Genomic DNA, 26,381 nt, shown 5'->3' on the forward strand with positions numbered 1-26,381 from the left:
GAGAGAGAGGGGGGAAGATGGGGGCTCCTATGGAGTTGGGGGCCCGGGTTCTGAGAACCTCTCCGCTCCATTACAGCTACACCCGTGGTCATCAAGCTCTCCTGTTTGTGACCGTTTCCCTGTATATCAGCTCCATGCTGCTTCGTCTCTACCTTTTATGTCTTCTTCAATCAGGCTTGTTTCGTTTAATTTATTTATTTACGATCATTAACCAGGAACAAAACCAAACATTACAAAGGTTGCCATAGCAAAAAAACAAGTGTCAGTCGAATAAACAATATCACAGCCGCAATTAGAGCGATAACAATCATCATCAGAGCCGTCTCGTGAACAGTCCGCGCTCCTCTTGGAATCCGCCAAGGAGCTACGCACGCACCCTAATGGCTGTTTAGCAGCATTTTACCATGGTGTAAGAAACAAGGGAATCATTATCCACAGGTAAAAATTTAACGAAAAAGCCATCCGGATGTCCAGAGGATGGCGACCCCCTCTAGACCCTGCCGGCCAAGGGACTCTCACCCCCCTTGCTGCCTTCTCCCCATGCCCCTGGTGCGCAGAGCCATGAGTTGGGACAGAAATGCATTTGTTTCACACACTGGTCATAGTGAGCTACTGTGGCTTCTACCAGCTTCCCTCGCAGACCTCTAAGAACCCCCCAAAACTCACCTGGCTGACACTGAACAGATGCAATTCGAGTGAAGGAAACGATCCCCTACCCCCACTGCCATTGCTTCACCCCCAGGGCCAATTCTGCTGGAAGTGGGGCATTTTTTAAGTCCCATGGTCAGAACATGAGTGGCAACATATGCTGCATGAGGACAGTAGCTGCTGATACTCTAGCATGAAACATGCCAAGCTGAATGAAGATGGAGGGAATGCAGACGGGGGAGGTTTCCCCTTCATACTCCGGAGCCAGCCCTGGATTGGAGGAGGGATTTGCTGTGGCAATCGAGTCGGGATCTCTGCTTGGGAAACCAAGTGGTCGTGACCAGTTCAAAAACAAGCATTCCCAGTGGGCTTGTATCGGAAGGCTGAACACACTTGCTTTCCTCAGGACAGCTTAACTGTCTTTTGCAAACTTAGCACTCTCAGTGCAATTATAGGCAGCTCTTCACAAGCCCATAGGCAGACAGGGAGACAGGGCCACTCATGAAGCTAGGCTGCCAAGATGTGACAAAAGCTGCCGCATTAGCTGAATTTCGGCCTGCCTAATGCTGTTGGAAGGGCAGGATCTTGGTTCCTTTTGTAATTTGGTCACACTGACCGCCCGGGACTTTGAGCCTGTTGTTGCCACGTTGGCTTCAATGACAGCAGCTTAAATAAAAAGGCTCCTTTCGGCTCCACAGGGTAGTGGATCAGGCTGCCTTTTAAAAAATGCTCTGATATTCTTCCAGTTTCTCAGCAGCGCTTTGAAATCTGTCTCTGACTCAGTCAACCTGCATTCGCTTTACTAATCATTTCTAGTGGAGCAAGACCAGCTCCTTACTCTTCCTTCCTTTTCCCCATTTAATACCAGCTACTGGATTAAGCGGCCATTTGATCATTCTCTCCAAGGCAGCTTTCGCGGGTCCTGCAATCATCTCATCACAGGGTGGTGCCCAACTGAATCCCCAAAGCAGGTGCTTAGGTTCAATACATTCTTCACAGGAATGATGGCATTTTTATCATCCTTAAAAAAAAAATTGAAGGAGAGTTTTGGGATGAGAATAAAACAGCACTAAATCATGCTTTACAACCTAGGGAGCCCCCTCCCTCCCTCCCTCCCTCCCTCTCGCCTTCCCTACTAAGGGTGTTTCACACATCACAGTGGCAAGTAAGTAAAAGAGAACCACTGTTCTCGGCAAGCACATGCTCTTGGGGCGAGCTGGTGTTTCCACCCCTTTCCATGGATTGCTAACTGGTTGAAGGACAGGAAACAGAGGGCAGGGATACATTGAGAGTTTTCACAATGGAGGGAGGGAAGGAAGAAGTGGAGTCCCACAGGGCTGGGACCGGTGCTTTTTAATGTCTTCATAAATGACCGAGAAGTAGCAGTAAACAGCCAGGTGGCCAGATGTGGAGATGATACCAAACTCTTTTGGGTAGTGAAATCCAAAAAGGGATTGTGAAGAGCTCCCAAAGGATCTCTCCAAACTGGGCGAGCGGGCGACAAAATGGCAAATGCGCTTCACTGTTGGCAAGTGTAAGGTCATGCACATTGGGATGAAAAGCCCCAACTTCAAGGATGCGCTGATGGGATCGGAGCTGTCAGTGACTGACCAGTAGAGGGATCTTGGGGTCCTGGTGGACAATTCGTTGGAAGTGTTGACTCAATGTGCGGCAGCTGTGAAAAAGGCCAGTTCCATGCTAGGGGTCATTAGGAAAGGGACTGAAAAGAAAACTGCAAATATTATAATGCCCTTATACAAAACTAGGGTGCGGCCACACCGGGAGTCCTGCATACAATTCTGGTCACCACATCTAAAAAAAGGACCAGCTCCTGAGTGACTCAGCTGTTCCTTGGGTCACCTGCTCAGTTTGGGGCTTTATAGGAAGGTTCCTTTTGGTGGCGGGCCCGCCACTGAAGGGGCGACACCAAAGGGGGTGGCCCTTTGGGGGAGCCACTTTGGGGGAGAACAAGGGCGAGGGCTAGAGGGCTTCAGTTTAATTAGTTTTCAGCTGTTTTAGACTTGGGTTGAAGTTGTTGTAATGTGTTTGGGTCCATCTGGAGATGGGGGGACAGGGAAACGCCTCTGTTGACTATGGGGCAGCTATCCTGGTGGTGGTGGGGAATAGAAGAAGTAATGTTGGCAAGTCTCAGTGATACATACCAGGTCGGCCTCCTCATCCATGATCAAATCATGGATGAATTCAGATTGATTTTGGACCGACCTGGCATTACAGAGGAGCAGTGAAGCAGCCGTTCCAGGGAAGGGCTAGTCAGAAATTTAATAGCCGTCTCCCCTTCTGGCTGTCCTGCCAGCTCTTTGACCTTGGGGAGCACTGCCAACAACCCACAAAGCCTTTCACGGTAATGCCAGGTTGGTCCAAAATAAACCTGAAGTCATCCATGATCTGATTATGGGTGAAGGGGCCGACCTGGTATGTATCACCCAGACTTGGTTGGGGGAGGCTAGTGGTCCAGTTTGGTCCCAGCTTCTCCTTCCAGGATATTCTGTAGAGGAGCAGGTGAGGGGGTGTGGGCGGGGACGTGGGGTGGCTGTGGTCTATAAGGATAATATCTCCCTTACCAGGGTCCCTGTTAGGGTATCGGACCGTATTGAATGTGTGTACAGTCCTTATGTTTGGGGACCAGGGATAGATTGGGACTTCTGTTGGTATACCGATCGCCCCGTTGCCCAGCGCAATCCCTTACCGAGCTCACGGACTTGGTCGCAGAGCTCGCGTTGGAGTCTTCCGGACTCTTGGTGCTGGGGGACTTCCATGTTCATTTCAGGACCAATCTGTCCAGGGTCGCTCAGGAGTTCATAGCAGCCATGACAACTTTGGGCCTATCCCAAGTGGTCTCCGGACCGATGCATATTGCAGGTCACATGCTTGATTTGGTCTTTCACTCTGATCAGGGTGGGGAACCCTGTGATTTCCCCATTGTCATGGATGGACCACCATCAGGTTAAGGTTGGTCTTACAACCAATTCTCACCTCCACAGGGGCGAGGGGCCTATTAGAATGGTCCGCCCGAAAAGGTTTTTGCATCCAGTAAGATTCCAGGAAGCCTTGGAGGGATTCAGTGTTGGCTTTGCTGGTGATCCTGTTCATGCCTTGGTTAAGAACTAGAACAACTTGCTCACCAGGGCAGTAGACACAATGGCTTCCAAGCGTCCCCTCCAACCCGCTTGAAATTTGGCCCCTTGGTATACAGAATATCTACGGGGGCTGAAGCAGCAAGGTAGGCGACTGGAGCACAAGTGGATTATTATTATTATTATTATTATTATTATTATTATTATTATTATTATTATTTCTTGTTTACACAGTCAGACAGGCGTTATTGACTGGTTTGTTTTATCCAGACATCAAGTCCTTCCCAAGGACCTGAGATAGCTGAATTTTATTGTCAATGGTTATAGATATCATCGCAGAATATAGGCTGTTCCCAGTAAAGCTGCTTTTTGTAATTGGCTGGTGGTGATTTCTGTGACCCCGATGGTGTTGAGGTGCTCTTCAAGGGCTTTTGGAACTGCACCCAGGGTGCCAATGACCACTGGGATTATTTGGGTCTTTTTCTGCCACAGCCTTTCCATTTCAATTTGTAGATCTTTGTATTTGGTGATTTTTTCGATTTCTCTTCTTCTATTCTGCTATCCCCTGGTATTGCTATGTCGATTATTTTGACTTGTTTTTCTTTCTTCTCAACTACAGTGATATCTGGTGTATTGTGTGGTAGATGTTTGTCTGTTTGTAGTCGGAAGTCCCATAATATTTTTACATCTTCATTTTCTACCACTTTTTCAATTTTATGGTCCCACCAATTTTTGGCTACAGGTAGCTTGTCTTTTTTGCAGATGTTCCAGTGTATCAGCCCTGCTACCTTGTCATGCCCTTGTTTGTAGTCAGTCTGTGCGATCTTTTTACAACAGCTGATTAGGTGGTCCGCTCTTTCATCTGCTTCTTTACAAAGGCGGCACTTGCTGTTTGTTGGGGATTTTTCGACTTTGGCTCTTATTGCATTTGTTCTTAGCGCCTGTTCTTGCTCAGCCAGTATTAAACCCTCTGTTTCTTTCTTCAAGTAACCATTCTTAAGCCATTGCCAGGTCTTGGCGATGCCTGATTTTCCACTTATATTGTGCAAATATTGACCATGCAGGGGCTTATTTCTCCAGTTTTCTGCTCGGTTCTTGACTTGTTCTTTCTTGTAGGCCTGCTTTCTTTCATTGGTGTTGAAGAGTTTCTCATTCTTGACCATTTGAAGTGCATCTTCCTTACTGTCCTTGATATATTCTTCAAGGCCTCTTTTCTCCTCCTCTACTGTTTGATGGACTTGCAGCATTCCTCTTCCACCTGAGCTGCGAGGGAGGTAGAGCCTATCGACATCACTGCGGGGGTGCAGAGCATGATTGATGGTCATGATTTTCCTGGTCTTATGATCTAGCATCTCTAGCTCTGCCTGGGTCCGGTCTATTATTCCTGCAGTGTATCTGATAACAGGTATAGCCCAGGTGTTTATGGCTTGTATGGTGTTCCCGCCATTGAGTTTGGACTTGAGGATTTTTCTAACTCTCCTGATGTATTCACTTCCAATTTTTATTTTAACTTCAGTGTGTGCGATATTATCCGCCTGGAGAATGCCCAAGTATTTGTAATGTTCTTTCTCTTCCAGGTTCTTGATCTTGCTTCCATTGGGCAGTTCTATTCCTTCTGTTTTTGTTACTTTCCCTCTGTTCATTATTAATGCAGCACACTTGTCTAGTCCAAACTCCATTGCTATATCGCTACTGAATATACGGACAGTGTTTAGCAGTGATTCGATTTCTGACTGGGACTTTCCATACAACTTCAGATCGTCCATGTACAGCAGGTGGTTGATTTGACTTGATGTTTTAGATGTTTGGTATCCGAGGCTTGTTTTGTTTAGTAGTTGTGAATGTGGGGTCATGGCGATTACAAACAATAGAGGGGATAGTGAGTCCCCTTGGAAAATGCCTCTTCTAATGCTAACCTGTTCAAGTGTCTCGCCACTGATTGTTAACTGTACTCCACATGCTCATTGCTTTTTTAATAAATATCTGAATGTTTTTGCTGACACCAGTTGTTTCTAAACATTTTAGTATCCATGTGTAAGGCAATGAATCGAAGGCTTTCTTGTAGTCAATCCATGCAACACTTAGATTGGTTTTTCTTCTCTTGCAGTTTTCTAAAATCATTTTGTCAATCAGCAGCTGGTCTTTTGTGCCTCTGGTGTTCGGGCAATTTCCTTTCTGTTCAACTGGAAGCTGTTCGTTATTTAATAAGTGTGGCATCACTTCATCTGCTATTATTCCAGTTAATAATTTGAACATGGTTGGCAGGCAGGTTATCAGTCTATAATTACTTGGCACCTTTTGCTGGGTCTTTCATGATGAGATGAGTTTTCCCAGTTGTTAGCCATTGTTCAATATCACCGCCTTTCATAATGTGATTGAACTGTTTTGATAGTTGTTTATGAAGGCTTGTTAGGTGTTTAAGCCAGAAGCCATGCAGATCATCATCACCTGGCACAGTCCAATTTTTAATTTTCTTTGCTCTTTCACTTACTAATTCTGGTGTTATTAATAGATCTTGCATTTGTTGGTTACATTTTTTGACCTCCTTCATCCAGCCTGCTTTTTTATTATAATTTATTGGATTGTCCCATAATTTCCGCCAGAATTGCACTGTTTCTTCTTTATTTGGTGTTTCTACGTTTCTTGCAGTTTCTCCTTCTATGCTTTGGTAGAAACGTCTCTGATTCGACTGGAATTGGAGATTCTGCCTGTGTTGTGTAATTCTGGCTTCATACCTGCTAATCTTCTTTGACACGGCTGTTATTTGCTGCTTTATTATTTCCAGCACTTCTCTAATTTTCCTTGAATCTGGGTGGTATTTTTGGATCAGGTACTGTTTGGTGTTTTCATTCTTCAGCTTCTTGTCTTTCATATCTTTCAATTTACTAGCATCTGATCTAAGCCTGGAGATTTTATTTTCTAAACTAATCTTCCATTTAGGTGATGTACTACTTTCTTTTTTTACAGGTCCATTGATCTTATATCCGAGCTCTTGTGTTGTTATTGTTGCTGCACTGTACATTAGTTGGTTTGTTTCTTGCAAATTCTTGGTTGTTATTTCTGCAAGTGCAGCATTGACATCTTTTAATGCCTGAGCAAGTTGTTTTTTGGCAACTGTTTTTAGAGCGGGAAGTCGAACCCTGGTGGTTGTTTGGTTCATGTGCTCAGTTATTTTTTGCTTTAGTTCTTGTTGCTTTTCTGTTAAACGGCATTTGGGTTTTTGAGGTGAAGGCAAAGGGCAGGTTGCCTGGTTTTGATTTTGAAACAGTTCAGCAACAGTGGCATCCTCTATTTCCAACACCTCCTCCACTTGCGCCTGAGCAACTGCTTCAGTTGGTGGTAATTCTTCTTCCATATCTTGAGCCTGTGTTGCTCTTTGCAGTTCTTCCAGCTCAACTCCTGTGAATACTTTATTTCTTATTATGAATTTTCTCTGGTCTGCTAGCCTTTGTTCTGTTATTTCTGTATCTGGATGCTTCTCTTTCCAAATTTGGTACATTCTTTTTAAATAACCTCTTCTAGTTGGACTAGACTTGTAATAGCAGATCATTATTTCCTTGTTGGCATTTTTTATATTTTTTTTCGGTTAAGTGATGTTTCTTCCAGTAGCTTTGCTGTCTCCATCCCTGGTTGCTCAACTGAAGATCCTGAGTCCTGTTGCCCACTTGCCACCAGATGTCCAGGGACTATAGCATCTGGCGCGGTCCTTGCTGACCTGGTCGACGACCGATCCGGTATAGATTTATTAAAGTTACGTCTCACCATATTGTTGATGGGAGAGGCACTCTTTGTCTGGCTCCTCTGGTGAGACCTGTCCAGTATGGACCTCTGAAAAGTATACAGTGTACTGTGCTTGATTGGCCAGCAAACTCGCCTGACCTGACCCCATAGAGAATCTATGGGGCATTGCCGAGAGAAGGATGAGAGACGTGAGAGCAAACAATGCAGAAGAGCTGAAGGCCGCTAAGGAAGCATCCTGGTCTTCCATAACACCTCCTCAGTGCCACAGGCTGAGAGCATCCATGCCACACCGCATGGAGGCAGTCATTGCTGCCAAAGGGGCCCAAACCAAGTACTGAATACATATGCATGCTTATTCTTTTTGGAGGTCCGATATTGTTCTATTCTACAATCCTCGTCTTCTTGGTTCCATGTAATGTTCTAATTTTCTGAGATTGTGGATTTGGGGTTCTCATGAGCTGTACACCATGATCATCACAATGATAACAAATTAAGGCTTGACTGATCTCGCTTTGCATGTAATGCGTCTGTCTCATAGATCAGTTTCACCTTTTAATTGGCATGACTGAAATTAATGGACTTTTGCACGATATTCTAATTTTCTGAGTTTCACCTGTAGTAGCAAGTCTACAGAGAGGTTCTCATCACCTGACCGTGAGTACGTTGATGGCGGCCGTCTCTCAGTTGTAGCCTTCAGTCCGACACACACACACACACCCCGTCTTGTGTCAAGACTGAGTCGTATCCGGAAGAACCGGGATCACCTCTGGAACCAGAGCATGAAGCAACCAAGAGTACGGCCGTTACTTTGAGTGCTTTGCAACCCAAATTCCCCACACAGTGTACACAGAAGACAAAGCTTGTTCCCAAAGGCCCACCCTCTAATATTCGAGAGAGCCACACGGTCCACAAGCCTCCAGAAAGGCATCGTCCAAAGAGGACACGTTTGTTCCCACAGCTGACCACTCTGCTATTTTCTGATGCCCAGAAGCTGGAACAGAAAACTGGATTAACCGCTAGTGGCTTCTGCTTCCTCTGGATTGCCTGCTTTTCCAGAACTGGGACCCAGGCACAGCGAAGACTGAATGAATACATGCAAGGTGCCCATTGCACTGGGGTCCAAGCAGAAGCCAGAATCTCCAGAACAGCAGGATGAATTCTGTGGGAGCCACCCACGGGGATTTGGGCTGGTTCCTCTCTACCGGTTGAACTGCCAGTGCTGTGTGGCATGAATGTCAAAGTGGTCTGCAATGCAAAGTGAGGCTGCAGGGCAGGAGGAGGAAAGCCAAAGCAAGGGTGGAAGATCCCACTGACGGGGGCTCTATTTCCCACCAGCGTTAAATGAGGCTTGAGAAACTGATTGGGTGGCTTTGGGAAGTTTGCTCAGCATTTCGATGAACACAAGTTAACCCCTGCTAACTGGGCAAAGAGGTTCCTTTTTAACGTGGCCATTCTCTTTATTTACTACTATGATGAATATTGATACCCCGATCTTCAACCAAAGTTTACAAAGCAGTTTACAAAGAAACACGTCAATAAGATGGCTCCCTGTTCCCCAAAGAGCTCACAACCTAAAAAAGGAAACATAAGGCAGACACCTAGCAACAGCCACTGGAGGGATGCTGTGCTGGGGATGGAGAGGGACGGTTGCTCTCTCCCCGCTCAATGTAAGAGAATTGCCACTTCAAAAATGTGCCTCTCTGCTCAGTTAGCATGGGTTTATTTAGCAGGGGGAGAGCAACTGGCCCTCTCCGTCCCCAGCACAGCGTCCCTCCAGCGGCTGTTGCTGGCTTCTATCTTAGGTTTCTTTTTAGATTGTGAGCCCCTTGGGGACAGGGATCCATCTTATTTGCTTGTTGGTTTGTTATTTCTCTATGTAAACCGCATTGGAAACGTTTGTTGAAAAGCGGTATATAAATATTTGTGGTGGCGGGAACAGCCAGCGGTCTTCAGAGAAAGCCAACTGGCTACCAGTTTGGATGGCTTTCAATGGGGCTTAGAGAAAGTCATGGAGGACAGGGCTATCAATGGCTACTAGTGGGCCACCTCCAGCCTCAGAGGCAAGATACTTCTCAATACACAGCAGCAGGAGAGAGAGCATGCACAGCCCTCTTGCTGGGTGGGCCACTGTGTGCGGGGCTAGATGTGTTGGAAACTCTCTGTGGTGAGAGAATCCCTTTCTCATGATGGCAGAGTGCACAGAGGCACAACACAGCGGAATTTGCTTAGGCATGCGTGTGTGTGCTGAGAGTAAAGTAACTTGGAGCCAATTTATAGTTTCCAATCAATATAAGTAGTATTTATTAGAGAACTCCATTCTAGATAGGAAAGTGAGGAGTTAGGATCTCTCATCTATCTATCTAGCTCAGGGGTTCTCAGCGTTGGGTCTCCAGAGGTTATTGGACTTCAACTCCCATAATCCCCTGCCCCAGTGGCCTTTGGTTGGGAATTATGGGAGTTGAAGTCCAATTACATCTGGCAACCCACATGTTGAGAATCCCTGATCTAGCTGGATGCAGGTGGATTCTGCATCCTCTTTGCACATTTGGTGCAGGGAGAGAGGCTTGCCATGTTGCAAGGTAGAAGGGCAGGTAGGGAAGAGAGAGAGAGAGGAAGGAAGTTAGGCCCTGAGATTAGCAATCTACATATCCAAAGGGATCGGGTCAGAGCAGTGGAGAAGGGGTGACCAATGTCTTGACCCTCTAGCTCTCTGCCTCACTAGTCTGTCCTCCACTGTCTGAGGCAAAGAGACAGCGCAAAGTCCTTTGACTTCCAACAAGATGGGCCTCCTTGGGCCCGATCCAGCGGGGCTGCGCTTAACGTTCTGCAGCATGAACACCCAGAGAGAAGGACTTAGTCCCTTAGGGTGGGAAAACCCTCCCCTAACCCTCTCATTTAAAAGGGGGCAAAACAAACTCACCCAATGCCGCCCAAACATCTGGCAAAACTCAATCTGTAGAGCTCTACGAATCAGCGACTACATGTAGGCGAACAATAGCAATAGCACTTACATTTATATACCGCTCTATAGCTGGAAGCTCTCTAAGCCGTTTACAATGATTTAGCATATTGCCCCCCAACATTCTGGGTACTCATTTGACCGACCTCGGAAGGATGGAAGGCTGAGTCAACCTTGAGCCCCTGGTCAGGATCGAACTTGCAACCTTCTGGTTACAGGGCAGCAGTTTTACCACTGCGCCACCAGGGGTCGCCTTCTAGCGACGTAACCGAAGAGAGCAGCACTTCTCCTGAGAACCAATCGGCTGACGGCGGCACCCAATTCCTCATCCGAGGCCAGGAAGGACCGTCCTGCGGGGACTTCGCCCCAACCCCCTCCCAGCAAGCCGTACTAGGAAGGTGCTCCTCAAGCCAGCTCTCCCCCATCAAGGGGAGCATCTGCAAACCCTCCTCGGGACCGGAAGAGAAGAGGGGAGCAGAGGCAGCTGGGGGGAGCAAAGAGCAAGCCCTCCAGGGCCAGAGAGGCGGGTCGGAAAGGATTCACACGCTTGCCCCAGAGAAGCACAGGGCCAGGCATGCACAACAATAAGCAATAAATAGAGAAATAAAATCCGGTGTGTGTGTGTGTGTGTGTGTGTGTGTACTGGCTTCCACTTTGCACTGAACTGGAGACTGCCTGGAATCTCTGAGGGTTCCCCCAACCCCACCAAGCCCTGCATGCAGGTCTCACGGGGGGCAATGCCCCTCTGCTCAGAACGGAAAGACCACCACGACAACTGCGACAAACGTTTATACCCTGCCCTTCCACCCGAGTTCTCCGAGTGCTTTCCCTAGAAAAATAAGTGACGCATGAAGGGCTCACCGTCTAAAAGGAAACACAAGACAGACACCAGCAACAGCCCCTGGAGGGATGCTGTGCTGGGGATGGAGAGGGCCAGTTGCTCTCCTCCTGCTAAACATAAGAGAATCAGTCACCACTTTAAAAGGCGCCTCCGTGCTCAGTTAGCAGGGGTTACTATACCCCCTCCACCCAGAATGCACACAGTGCCTCAATGGTTCCTTTCCACAAAAACACTCCCATATGCACGCACACGCCCAGTCATAGGAACCTAGGAAGCTGCCATATACTGAGTCAGACCATTGGTCCACCTAGCTGAGTTTTGTCTTCACAGACTGGCAGCGGCTTCTCCAAGGCTGCAGGCAGGAGTCTCTCTCCCAGCCCGATCTCGTTGGAGATGCTGCCAGGGAGGGAACTTGGAACCTTCAGCTCTTCCCAGAGCGGCCCCATTATCCCCTAAGGGGAATCTCTTCCAGTGCTCACACTTCTAGTCTCCCTTTCATATGCAACCAGGGCAGACCCTGCTTAGCTATGGGGACAAGTCATGCTTGCCACCACCAGACCAGCTCTCCTCTCCTAAAAAGATCTCAAGTACAGAGCCAGGAAAGATCTTAGGGAATATAGGAAGCTGCCATCTACTGAGTCAGACCCTTGGTCCATCTCGCTCAGTATTGTCTTCACAGACTGGCAGAGGCTTCTCCAAGGCTGCAGGCAGGAATCTCTCTCTCTCTCTCTCTCTCTCTCTCTCAGCCCTATCTCGTTGGAGATGCTGCCAGGGAGGGAACTTGGAGCCTAGTTGCTCTTCCCAGGGTGGCTCCATCCCCTGAGGGGAATCTCTTCCAGTGCTCACACTTCTAGTCTCCCTTTCATATGCAACCAGGGCAGACCCTGCTTAGCTAAGGGGACCAGTCATGCTTGCGACCACAAGACCAGCTTTCCTCTCCTAAAAGGATCTCAAGTACAGAGCCAGGAAAGATCTCAGGGAATAGAGGAAGCTGCCATATACTGAGTCAGACCCTTGGTCCACCTAGCTCAGGATTGGCTTCACAGACTGGCAGCGGCTTCTCCAAGGTTGCAGGCAGGAGTCTCTCCCAGCCCTATCTCGTTGGAGATGCTGCCAGGGAGGAAATTGGGAACCATCAGCTCTTCCCAGATTGGCTTCATCCCCTGAGAAGGGGAATCTCTTCCAGTGCTCACACTTCTAGTCTCCCTTTCATATGCAACCAGGGCGGACCGAGGATGGCTCCTCCTTGCCAGGCCAGCCCCGGACACGTTTTCTGCTCCTTGCCCAGGAGCTTTGGCTAGGGGCCCCCAAGGGCCCACGTTGTGTGTCTGCACAACGTGGGCCCTTGGGCTGCTCGTGGACTACAGATCCCATCACCCCCAGCCACTGTGGGAGACAATCCTCGGGGAGTTGTAGCCCAACCACTGCAGGGGGCTCAAGCAGATGGCTCTGGGCAATTCACATAAAGAGAATGAAGAAGAGGCAGGCGGCCCTCTCGGTGCCCACCCGGTTCAACTCCGATTCGTTTTGCTCATCACTATCGTCCAACCCTTCTTTTTCTTGCCGTGGGGGATGACCCACGCAGAGCCCGCTCCGTGGCAAGGGCGGCGTTTCCTGGCTAGCCTTGAAGGTTCCTCCAAGCGCCCCCAACCCCGAGATATCCCACCGTAGAAAGAAGACTTGCCCATCCCGCTCTCTTCCCGGTGAGCCTTTAGCTGCCACTCTCACCTTGACGCTCGGTAAGTGGTGCTGCCTTGTCTGTAGGCATCTCAACCTTGCTCTCTTGCCAGGACATCTCAACCTGGAAGCAGCAGATCTGTCCGGATCTGGTGTGGGGCGGGGTCCTCCAAGGAGCCCCACCACCTCCGGATGACTCCGGACTGTGTAGGGGTTCTGCCAGACGGAGAGAAGACAGGGTTCTGGAGGGGGGTTATTACACGTATCAGTTGAGTGCTGGATTCGTCTCTTGCACCGAAGGATCTGAGAACGCAGAACTGGGGAATGTCCCAACCGGGTGGGGACTAGAATCAGGTCCTGATTCAGACACTGCAGTAATTGTGGGGTCTAAATCCAAGTCTACTAATCCAAGTCTACTAATCCAAGTCTAAATAATCCAAGTCTAAATCCAAGTCTAAATCCATCCAAGTCTAAATCCATCCAAGTCTAAATCCATCCATCCATCCATCTAAATCCATCCTATCCATCCAAGTCTAAATCCATCCAAGTCTAAATCCATCCAAATCCATCTAAATCCAAGTCTAAATCCAAGTCTAAATCCATCTAAATCTAATCCAAGTCTAAATCCAAGTCTAAATCCATCTAAATCTAATCCAAGTCTAAATCCAAGTCTAAATCCATCTAAATCTAATCCAAGTCTAAATCCAAGTCTAATCCAAGTCTAAATTCAAGTCATCTAAATCCAAGTCGGCCGGAATACGAGAGATTTTCTCCACAAAAAACTCCATTAAACACTTCACAGCAGGTAATCGATGGTTCGAGATTCTGATTCAAGGGAGGAGGGGCACTCACTAGCCCTCCAACTCCGGGGACATGACTCCACTCACTAGCTCCACTCACTAGCCCTCCAACTCCACTCACTAGCCCTCCACTCACTAGCCCTCCACTCACTAGCCCTGACTAGCTCTCCACTCACTAGCCCTCCACTCACTAGCCCTCTAACTCCACTCACTAGCCCTCCAACTCCGCTGGACATGACCTTGCGGATGCAATACGGGCAGAAAAGAATTGCTTCTGAGCTCTGTGTTGCAATCTGTCGGGTTCGAGTCAAGTCTTCCTCCACTTGTGCTCCAGTCGTCTACCTCACTGCTTCAACCCCCATAGTTCTTCTGTATAACAAGGGGCCAATTCTGAAGCAGGTTGGAGAGGATGCTTAGGTGCGATCATGTCTACTGCCCTGGTGAGCTTGCTGTTCCAATTATCCACCAGGGCATCAACAGCATCACCAGCAGAGCCAACCCTGTTAGATCCAATAACCTCCTCGGGCGGACCATTCTAATGGGCCCCTCGCCCCCGCGAAGGTGGGGTGTGACTGTGAGTCCAGCCTTAACCAAATGGTGGTCCGTCCATGACAGTGGGGAAATCACTGGAGTGCCCACCCACGGAACACCACCCTGGTCAGAGTGAAAGACCAGATCAAGTGTGTGACCTGCAATGTGCGTCGGTCCCGAGACCCTTTGGGATAGGCCCATAGTCGTCGTGGTCGTCGTGAACTCCTGAGCCGCCCTGGACAAAGTGGTCCCGAAATGAACATTGACGTCCCCCAGCACCACAAGCCTGGGAGACTCCAACACCAAACTTGAGACCAAGTTCGTCAGCTTGGTTAGGGACTCCATTGGGCAGCAAGGCAATCGGTACACCGAGAGAAGTCCCAGTCTATCCCTGGTCCCCAAACTTAGGTACACACACTCAGCATGGTCAGACACTTCCACGGGGATCCTGGAGAGGAAGAGGTTGTTCTTCTAGACCACAGCCACTCCACCTCCCCGCCCATGTTCTCCCATCTGCTCCTCAAGAGAAAAGATTACAAAGACCTGACTGATATTTTGAAACAAAACAAAATCCCCTTTAGATGGGAGTTCCCTCAAGGGGTTGCTTTTATTTTTAAAGATAAGAAACATAGATTAATTGAAGATCTAAAAGTAAAACAATTCCTTCGTAGGTATAGGAATGATCTTCAGATCTTAGATGATGTCCAAAAGACATAAGGTGCTAAATAAGGGAGGAATTAGCAATATAAACAAATAGTCTGGAATTAAAATAAACTTTTTTTTTGTTTCTTTGAATGTAAATGGTTTAAACATAAAAACAAAATGCAAAAAAAAAAATAATTTAATGATCTAAGAAAAAGAAAATTCGATTTGATTTGCCTACAGGGATGTATATATAAGAGTGGAAAGTCTTTATAAAATAAATTATTAGGTTAACAATTTGAAATCCAATGATATTAAGGGGGAAAAGGGGCATAGTCTCTTATACAAAAGACCGTTTGAGCCAAAATTGTTATTTAAAGATGATTTTGGAAGAGTATTGGTGGTAGTAATAAAGGTTGGAGATTCAAAGTACATATTAGTGGGCAAACAACAGAAATAGATAGGCATCAGATTATATTAATGGGAGACTTTATTTGGAATAGTCTTAATGTAGGCTGTAGAGATACATTAGATTTGAGGAAAAATGTTGGGAAATTATTAAGAGTTTTGCCTCAATTATGAGCACTTTGGTTTATATGATATATGGTGAATCGAATAGTGTGTGTTTGTGAGTGTTTGTATTATTTGTGTTTATCTTTTGATGCTGTCAAAATTCAATAAAAAGTATATGTAAAAAAAAGAGAGAGAGAGTACCCTGGAGGGAGAAGCTAGGACCAGACTGGGCCACCAACCTCCCCCAACCAACTCTCTGTGATACATACCAGGTCTGCCCCTTCATCCGGAATCAGGTCATGGATGGTTTCCGGCTTATTCCAGACAGACCTGGCATTGCAGAGGAGCAAGGTGAGAGTCGGTGGGAGGTTGGCACTGCTCCCCGAGGTCAAAGAGCTGGCAGGCCAGCCGGAAGGGGAAACAGCGAATCGGTTTCTGACTTCCCTTCCCCTGTAACGATGCGCTGACCTGCCAACATGACTTCCTCTATTCCCCACCACCACCACTGGAATAGCCGCCCCACAGTCAGTGGACACACCCCCTGTCTCCCCATCCCCCGTTAAAGTCTTCTCCTCCCTGCAAGGCTTCTGGCAACGGAGGCTGGTCAATTGGTCCAGAATGGTCCAGAATGTTGGTCCAGAATGCGGCGGCCAGGTTGGTCATCTAGGAGAGACCCTATTACTCCTGTGTTGAAGGAACAACACTGATCGCCGATAAGTTCCCGGGCAAAATACAAGGTACTGGTTATCCTTACCCATAAAAGCCTTGGGCGTGCGTCCGTGCCACCCGTGTCTTTTTCGCCCGTTCTGGGCATGCGCGGAGATGGGTGGCCATGTTGGACCCGGCCGCCGGTGGGCGACTGGCCCCGATGGTGGCGGCCGCCGCCACGGGAGACCAGAAGGAGCAGAAGCGGCGAGCGGAGAGTGCGGCCTCGGCGGTGGCGGAGCCACGGCCTCGGCCAAAGGAGTGCGGGCCAAGGAGGCGGTGGCCGTGGCGGGGCGACTGGCTCCGATGGCGGCGGCCGCCGCCACAAGAAACGACGGGCAGAGAGAGCGCCCGAGGCGGCGGCGGAGGTGTCGGCCCAAGGAGTGTGCCCGAGGCGGGTGAGGCGGCAGCGGGAACCCCCCCCCACTAGAGCCCGTTATTACAACGGGCTTACACATACTAGTTACCTATAAAGCCCTAAAGAGCTTAGGCCCTGGGTATTTAAGAGAACATACACTTTGCCATGAGCAACATTGCCTATTGAGATGATCTTGAGAGGTCGGGCCCATCCTCCTTGCTGCTGGTTGTCCTCTTCTTCACTTTCCTTCCACTTTTCCCCACATGACGGACTTCTCCAGGGAGCTGGGTCTTTGAATCATGGGTCCCAAGTAGGATAGTTTGAGCCTGGTCATTTGTGCCTGGAGTGGAAATTAAGAACATAAGAACATCAGAACAGCCCTGCTGGATCAGGCCCAAGGAGGCCCATCTAGTCCAGCATCCTGTTTCGCACAGTGGCCCACCAGATGCCAATTGGGAGCCTACAGTCAGGAGTTGAGGGCATGCCCTCTCACCTGCCATTACTCCCCTGCAACTGGTACTCAGAGGCACCCTGCCCTTGAGGCTGGAGGTGGCCCACAGCCCTCTGACTAGTAGCCATTGGTAGACCTCTCCTCCATGAAGTCATCCAAACCCCTCTTCAAGCCATCCAGGTTGTTGGCCGTCACCACATCCTGTGGCAGAGAGTTCCACAAGTGGATCACGCGTTGTGTGAAAAAGTACTTCCGTTTGTTGGTCCTAGACCTTCTGGCAATCAATTTCATGGAGTGACCCCTGGTTCTACTGTTGTGTGAGAGGTAAAAGAATCTCTCTCTCTCCACTTTCTCCACACCATGCATGATTTTATAGACCTCTACAAATTCTGGATTGATTTGTTCTTGGATCCATTGGTTTGTTTTCCTGGCTGGCCATGGTCTCCTCAAAAGTCTTCTGAAGCACCCAAGTTCAAAAGTGTCCATGCTTTTCCTATCTTGCTTCTTCAAAGTCCAGCTTTCGCATCCATAGAGTGTCCAGCTTTCCCATCCACAGACCCACGCCTCCACCACCCCCCAACTGTGGTGCCAGTGTTCATACATGCTGCTGGCACCACAAAACCAGAGTCAAGGGCGGCGAAACTCCATTCTGACCGAAGGTTCAGAGTGGAGGTTGGAGATGGAAACTGCAGGTACCTTCTCGCGCTTAACTCCGGTTTTCCAAGTTTGGACAACCGGCTTTGGAAGCCAGAAGTGAAGGGACCTCTGGTTTCCTGTGTCGTCTGAACTCGTCCTGTATCTCCAGCACATACACTTTTTTCTGTGGGTTTTTTTTTTTTTAAAAAATCCCTAAGCTATTTTTGTGGAACTCCAATATGGATTGACATGCAGTGAACTGAAGAAAAAAAAATAGCGCTTGTTCATTGCTTCATAATTCAGTGAAAGGCTGGTCTGTCGATCTCAAAAATGACCTGGGAAAACTGCCAAGCTTTGTCAGAAGGCATAATATCCCCTGCATTTCCAACGGGAGCACTTGGCACATTTTCCAGCAAATTGATTTTCCAAGGATTGTCGATTTTTCTCGTAGTTTGGGCAAGGTCTAGCTGCTACCTGTAAAATGGCTCGTTCCTCACTTTCGAGTGTGATCCATGCATTGGCTACTAGCATGAAGATCCTCTGCGTGGGTAAAGCGAGTTTGTCATAAACATTTATATATATATAATTTGGCAACTTTTTGTTGGAAAGCGATATATAAATATTCATCGTATTCGTAAGCATTACATTTTTATGCTATTACATTTTCCTGCCAGATTTCTTAATAATGCAAAAATTCCCTGAACTTGTCCACCATGCTTTTAAGGTTCCATCCACTTGACCTTCTCACATCTGATATTCCCATGTTTTAATAATATTAAAAATACAATACTGTATATTATATTTTTAAGTCATTGCTCTCCTTATGAATTTATCTCACCCGATAGATAGATAGATAGATAGATAGATAGATAGATAGGCCAGGAGTCAAAAGGAAAAAGCAACTTTATTACTATTGCATAAACAGTGATTAAAATTAAACTTTTTTTATACAGATAAGATATTTACAGTGCTGTTTGGTTAAATAGGCAGGATATATGGCAGTATCTTCCCTTTATGATAGTTTATACAGTGCAACCATATATATTAAAATAATTATTCTTTTGCTTTTTAAAAAAGTAGCATGCAAAGGGTCCTCTTTGTTTTAAAATTTACACTTCTTTTCTCTTTTTTTTAGTACCAGGGTTTTAATGGTCACCGTTTCCCTAACTGCTACTTTCGGAGCACTTTTGCGTGAAAGGAAGCGGCATTGATCAGGGAACGGGGGAATTCCAGCAGTTATTGAAGAAGCATGAGTGAGACCCCTCTTCACGCGTCCGGGGAAGTCACGGAGGTGGGGAATCTTGCCATCACTGTCCTTCTGCGATCAAACGGCTACAGCGTGTAAAAATAAGACCTTTCTTGCACAAAAAAGAAATTAAAGATGGTATGCAAAGAATAAAAAGACATTTTGGTGTAACATACCAGCACCAAAGCTTTTTTGATGGTGTAACACACCATCATCAGTTAAACAGACAGAATCGCCAGCTGTCAAATTCCATAGACCTGACAACAGAGAGATAATGAAGTGGGGGGCAGGGAGAAAGGTAGCCAGCTAAATTTTTAAAAGGTGAACGGACCTAATAGCATCACCTAAGTGCCTCCTGAGCATTAATATCGGGTCTTCGTTTTCTCTATTAATAGTGCTTCCTTTATTTTCCGTATTTTGTAAATCCCTTTCCATCCCCCAAATAGATATTTTAGTAGGCACTATTCTGTTGCCATGCTTATTTCTCATATGCATTGACCAAGGTTTTGTTCTGTGTACAGTGCCTCATATCTGCTAGATGTTCTTTCTAGATGTTCTTTCTTTCAGTGGCCTGCCGGATTCTCCAATATACAGGTGAAACTCGGAAAATTAGAATATCGTGCAAAAGTCCATTAATTTCAGTAATGCAAATTAAAAGGTGAAACTGATCTATGAGACAGACGCGTTACATGCAAAGCGAGATCAGTCAAGCCTTAATTTGTTATGATTGTGATGATCATGGCGTACAGCTCGTGAAAACCCCAAATCCACAATCCCAGAAAATTAGAATATGTCATGGAACCAAGAAGACAAGGATTGTAGAATAGAACAATATCGGACCTCCGAAAAGTAGAAGCATGCATATGTATTCAGTCCTTGGTTTGGGCCCCTTTGGCAGCAATTCCTGCCTCCATGCGGCGTGGCATGGATGCTCTCAGCCTGTGGCACTGAGGAGGTGTTACGGAAGACCAGGATGCTTCATTAGCGGCCTTCAGCTCTTCTGCATTGTTTGGTCTCATGTCTCTCATCCTTCTCTCGGCAATGCCCCATAGATTCTCTATGGGGTCAGGTCAGGCGGGTTTGCTGGCCAATCAAGCACAGTACACTGTATACTTTTCGGAGGTCCGATATTGTTCTATTCGACAATCCTTGTCTTCTTGGTTCCATGTAATATTCTAATTTTCTGGGATTGTGGATTTGGGGTTTTCATGAGCTGTACGCCATGATCATCACAATGATAACAAATTAAGGCTGGACTTGTCTCGCTTTGCATGTAATGCGTCTGTCTCATAGATCAGATCCACCTTTTAATTTGCATGACTGAAATTAATGGACTTTTGCACTATATTCTAATTTTCCGAGTTTCACCTGTAGAATGAGCATTGAATTTTAGATATTTCACTTTTCTTCCCACAAATTTCTTTCCCCTGTGCACACATCTCACAATCCTGCACATCACATCTCCTAACGGTACAACCCGGAGTTAACTAAGAGTCATTTTAGTGTTATCGGTGCTGTGCAAACTACATTTCACTTTAATTCCTTGACTTTCCAAGATTCTCTAGGTTTGCCGTGCAGATCTGTCGGTGATGAATGGTATTTTAAATACAGGCAAACCCTTAATGAATCTAGCTGTTCTCCAGCTCCTTGGGGAAAGTATGGATTGCCTGTTTTCAAGGCAACAGTGCCAGTTTCCAGAACCGTATGGAATGTAACAGCGGGGGGTTTTAGCCATGCGTTTCTGTTTGTTTAACTGACAATGGTGTGTGACACCAAAATGTATTTTTATTTTATTTTTGATAGCCCATCTTGAATTTCTTTTTGCGCAATAAAGGTCTTGAGAGTTGAGAGCTGTTATGCGCACGGCATGACCAACATATCAACTTAGATTTGATTTGATTTGAAACTGGAATTGACCATCAAGGACCTCAGGGTGGCATTTCTCAATATCGCAATATCAGCAGGGCTTTGCTGGATCAGGCCCAAGGATTATCTCGTCTGGGTTCCCACCGTGGGCTGCCTCTGCATTTCCCCTCTCCTGCCACGGTTCTCCTGCATACTGCTCCTGACCATGGAGGCCCCACCAAAGCGTGGCTGGACTCTTTCCACTACAAACTTGTCCAAATCCCCTTTGGAAGCCACCGAAGTTGAGTGGCCACCACCACTTCATACAACAACCCTGTGAGGTAGATTAGGCTGAGAGATAGTGACTGGTCCAAGACACCCTCCCCAGCAAGATTCGGAGCAGGGTGGCAACTTGATTTGAACCCAGGCCTCTCCTGCGCTAGTCTACGACTCTAGCCACACAAAGGATGTGCCCTACCTCTGAGCTATGCGTCTTCCTCCATTCTGAAAACAGGGTCGGCTTAACAGAGCACGGGGATCATATTTCTTTTTTAATAAAATATTTTTTAAAATCATATTTTTATGGTGCTGCTTCCAGCTGCTAGGTTTTTCTAGTTACAACTTTTAATTTCAAATGTGTCATTTTAATTGTCCATTTTAGCCTGGTCTCTCCCCCCCCCAATATACTTATTATTTATTTATTACATTTGTAATAATTTATTACATTTGCCCCATCCAAAAGGCTCTGGATGATGCACCACCACCACCACAGACCCTGCAATTAATTGCATTAATTATTGCACCAATTAATTAAATTAATTGCACCAATTAATTAAATTAATTGCACCAATTAATTAAATTAATTGCATTATTTTTATTGTTCTATATTGTATCTATTGTATTAATGTTGTAAAGTGCCCAGAATAGTGGAGCACAGGAGGGGCGGGGCATAAATATTTAAAATAATAATGGCAATCACTTGTGTTTTCCATTAAGTGTTTTCATTCAGTGTTTCATTAAAACACAATACTTGTGTTTTTCATTAAGTAATAATAATAATTTCATTATGGGAATGGCATTCAGAGGTTTCACACAGGGCACCATTTCCCCCAGACCAGGAAAGACGTCTGAAGCGCTCCTGATAAAATCCAACCCAGTTTTTTCAGATCTCAGCTAGAAAAGTAGAAAACTCTCATCGTTCTTGGAATAAACCATAAACCAAAAAATTTACCATAAAGTTTGTCCTCCCCTCCCCACGCCCCTTAGTGTCATTCCTGGTGCCAGAATCAACTTCTCCCATCATATAAAAAAAAGTGTACAATACTTCTTTCAACACACTTAGACAAAGTTTTACTGGGCCTGCCCAAGTCTTGGCTTCTAGCAAAAATATCTTTCTAGGAAATTTGACAGGCAAGACGTAGAAGCGAGCAATGACGAGCTGTGCTTGTTTTGCTGAAGCGAATGGTCTCGTTGGATGGCGATCAAGCATGGCGAGTATTTAAAAGTGAGAGCACCACGCTGTGGAGGTGGACACAGAAAGCTGCCTCATACAGAGTCCATCATTGCTTTAGCTGGGCCATTGTTACCCTGCTCTGACTGGCAGCTAATCTCCAAGACCAGCTACCCTTTTAAATGGAGATGCAGCCTGAGGTTTTCTATATACTGATACCTCTGGAGTAATAATATAATTCTTGAATGTAGATTACAAGATTAAACACGCCTCCCATGCCTGAGTGTATGTGTGCAAAATCCATTTTTTATTGTTGTTCTGCAAAAAAGAGGCTGTAGCTATGGAAGTGAGGTTCAGTGGCACAGAGCTGGGACACAGAAACATAGGGACATAGGAAGCTGCCATATACTGAGCCGGACCCTTGGTCCACCTAGCTCAGTATTGTCTTCACAGACTGGCAGCAGCTTCTCCAAGGTTGCTGGCAGGAGTCTCTCTCCCAGCCCTATCTCATTGGAGATGCTGCCAGGGAGGGAACTGGGAACCTTCAGCTCTTCCCAGATTGGCTCCATCCCCTGAGGGGGAATCTCTTCCAGTGCTCACAGTTCTAGTCTCCCATTCATATGCAACCAGGGTGGACCCTGCTTAGCTAAGGGGACAAGGCATGCTTGCGACCACAAGACCAGCTTTCCTCTCCTAAAAAGATCTCAAGCCAGGAAAGATCTTAGGGAATATAGGAAGCTGCCATATACTGAGTCAGACCCTTGGTCCACCTAGCTCAGTATTGTCTTCACAGACTGGCAGCGGCTTCTCCAAGGTTGCTGGCAGGAATCTCTCTCAGCCTTACTTTGGAGATATCGGGGGGGGGGGACTTGGAACCTTCTGCATGCAGATGCTCTTCCCAGAGCAACTCCATCCCCTAAGGGGAATATCTTATCATGATCAGGCATATAGTCTCCCATTCAAATGCAAGCCAGGGTGGATGCTGCTTAGCAAAGAGGACAAGTTATGCTTGCTGCCACAAGACCAGCTCTCCATGGAGGGGGCTACTCTCTTCTGGCATGCTGGAGCATAATAGGATTTTGACATCTAATGGTAGGGATGTGCACAAAATTTGCTCGAATCGGTTTTGCTCTCCCACACTCTCCAGTCCACGATCAGATGTGATGGACAGGAGGCTGCAGAGAGGAGGAGGACCCGGCTGTTTGGGCTTCCTTCTGGACTGAAAGACCGGAGCGAGGGAGGAGCTTCCTCCTCCAAATCTGGTTGCAGCACAGTCGGACTGAGGTGCAGCGTTCGGACGCAACGCTGGCACCGTCAGCCTAGCGGAGAAACCCACTACAAACCGAAAGTTCGAATCGGAGTCTCGGGAGGGAAATTTTGGGTCGCTTTGGGGTCCGAACCGCGGTTGCACACATTCAAATGGACAAAAATGGCAACTTCAGGCCCTTTCGGTTCCGCATTCCATGTGAATGGGACAAATCTTTATGGATTCATTATAGCCCTAATGGTCATTGAGTCTAGATTTGATGGCCTTTTTCTTTTGTAAGCTTCTCTGAACATCAGTACAGCCCCGCTGGATCAGGCCCACGGCCTGTCTAGTCCAGCGTCTTGTTTCACACAATGGCCCACCAGATGCCGTTGGAAGCCCATAGGCTTCCCACAGGCTTTGCTGGTTTTAAACCGAAAAACAGGGCACAATTATTATGAATAATAGTCCCGGAAGCTCTCTTGTGCAATGGATGGACGTGATATGAAGGGCAAAGCAATCTGGAATGTAGGGATATAGCTCAGCTGTACAGCCCTTCTGTGCGTGCAGAAGGTCCCAGGTTCAATTCCTGGCTGCCTCTCCAGGGAAGCCTAGGAAATGCCCGTCTGCAGTCCATCTACTGCTGCCAGTCAGTGTTGACAATGCAGAGCTAGACGGATCAGTGGCTTGACTCAGTATTCAGCAGCTTCCAGTGTCTGTTTTCTTCCCAGGTCAAATAGCAGCCGCAGGGCAGATAGAGATTGGGGTGGTGGTGGTGGTGGGGTGGGTCAAAGGTTAACCCCCCCACCTCACACTGTAGTTCTGATGCAAACCCCCATGGTTGCTGCCTAAGAAGGGAAAGCATGGAAGAGCATCTGCATGCTTGCATGCTGAAGGTCTCAGGTTGAAACCTTGGCAGCATCTCCAGGTAGGGTTGAGAGAGGCCCCTGACTTAACCCTTGGAGAGCTGCTGCCAGTCCGTGAAGACGATACTGAGCTAGATGGACCAAGGGTCTGACTCGGTAGAAGGCAGCTTCCTCTGTTCCTAAGTGGTGGGACCCCACCATGGAAAGATGACTTGAGCTCAAGATGTGCAGCCGGATGACTGCCTACTGTCAGTAGCGATGTGCACGAATCAAGTGTTCCGATTCGAGCCGAATTCAAATCAGAACTGACCCATTTAATTTGGATTCAAACCGAATTGCCTGACACAGGCCAATTTGATTCGAATTTGAATAGAATTGATTTGGATTCTAATCTAGTTTGGTGCCTTTGGGACCAATCAGGGTTTTTAAAAGGTGCCGAGATGTCCCTAAAGGGCTTCTGATCTGATTCGAATGTATTCAAATTCACATCTGGCTGTTTCATTTCAAATTCAAATCAAATCCCCCCTTTTAGGGGTGACTCGATTCAAACCCAAACCGTTCAAATTGGCCAGATTCAAGTTGAATCGATTCGAAATTGAATCGATTCACACATCCCTGACTGTCAGCCAGTTAGGCTGCGTGGATTGCTTGCAACTTGATCTCGTTGGCCAGTTCCTGACCTCCCCGAGGGCTCGCTGGAGATCCAGGTAGCAGCTCTTCTTGCAAAGGGGGCTCATTGAATTGTCACCAAGGTTGCTACAAATCAATGGGTGCATCTATTGACAAAGCTTCGGGGGTTACTCCCCCAACTGAGACAAGCCACGTGTATTTGCTTGCTTCAATATTGCCTCCCGAAACAGTCTTACGTACGTCTAAGATCTCCATCGTAAAAGTGTGAAAATGGGAGGGGATCTCAGCCAGGTTTGGGATGTCTGAGTAGATTCAAAACAAAGTCAGTAGCCTGTACATTCAATGCACACTTGTGTTTATACATTGGATCGAGGCGTTTGGCTTTGAAATGGAGTAGGAAGACGTTGCATTGACCCTACAAAATTCCCAGCATGCTGTGTGTGTGTGTGTGTGTGTGTGTGTGTGTGTGGTTGGTTTCTTCTTTTTAAAAAAACAACAACCCTGGATGAATAAGCAGACTGTAAGGGTGAGATGCCATTAAAAAACAGTGCCTGGCCTTATGTGGAACAAATCAACCGAAATCCTCTGTGCAACATCACTGCTGTCGGCATCGAGACATCCTCTGCAAGGTCCCTTCGGCCGTCCCCCTCCATGCCAGAGGAAACTTTTTCTGAAAACGGAAAAAACCAACCAACCAACACTAAAGTCCCCTGGGGAAGTCGGACCATCCAAAATCTATGCTTGAGAAGACGGTCTTCTATGCCCAGAAGACGGCCAACAAACTCTTGTGAAGTTTCCTTCACAGACAGGAAATGAAGAGCGCAAAAGAGGATGAAAGAGAATCCAGAATTCCGCCGTGCCGGAAAAGAAACCATTCAGGGCTCTTACAGGTCTGTGATTATTGCATTAGAAAACCAAACGGAAAGGAAAACAAACCATTCAAGCATCAAAACAGCCCTTTGTTTTGTCCCTGCTAAGAGGATAGAGTTGAGTTACGAGACAGAAGCTGTAGCCGGCCTCGGCGGGGATCCGGGCCGAACCGTCCTCCTCATCCGACTCGCTCCGCTTCGCGTGTGGCTCGCTCCTGAGGCCCATTTGCTTGAAAGTTGATCGGGGAGAAAGGTCACCTGCAGGCATGCGCGTGCGCCGATCGCGTTTGTTTCACAGTGTGATGGTTACTCCATGCCACTCCGGAGAATCTGGTTGGCAGCGATCAACATGACGCTGATAATAAAGGCCATAGCAAAAGCGCATATCAAGCTCTTCCGTACGCAGGTCTGCCGGTTCTGTTTCTGAGAATGCACTAAAGCCGGGGAGGAGAGAGAAGGGGACGGGGAAAGCAAAAAAGGGTCAGTTCTACATTTTTAGTAACAGTAGAGGCTGCTTTTACGCGGAAACAAATATGGCAGATACCTATATCGCGCTTTCCAACAAAAATCCCCCAAACGGTTTACATAGATAGGAATGAAAAACTAAAATGGCTCCCTGTCCCCAAAAAGCT

At 47.0% G+C, this 26,381-nt stretch overlaps 1 protein-coding gene across 3 annotated transcripts in view; it reads right to left on the bottom strand.

The window, feature by feature from the left end:
• Positions 1 to 20,102: 20,102 nt before the first annotated feature.
• Positions 20,103 to 26,381, bottom strand: part of CALN1 (calneuron 1) — a 129,501-nt gene continuing 123,222 nt past the window's right edge. For all 3 annotated transcript variants that reach the window (XM_053275503.1, XM_053275502.1, XM_053275504.1), the window contains one exon: positions 20,103 to 26,183. In XM_053275503.1, coding sequence (XP_053131478.1) covers positions 26,056 to 26,183 — 128 coding nt within the window. In that variant the 3' untranslated portion in view covers positions 20,103 to 26,055. The remainder of the gene's footprint in view (positions 26,184 to 26,381) is intronic.

This window comes from Hemicordylus capensis, chromosome 12 (assembly GCF_027244095.1).
Source record: "Hemicordylus capensis ecotype Gifberg chromosome 12, rHemCap1.1.pri, whole genome shotgun sequence".
NCBI classification, from domain to species: domain Eukaryota; kingdom Metazoa; phylum Chordata; class Lepidosauria; order Squamata; family Cordylidae; genus Hemicordylus; species Hemicordylus capensis.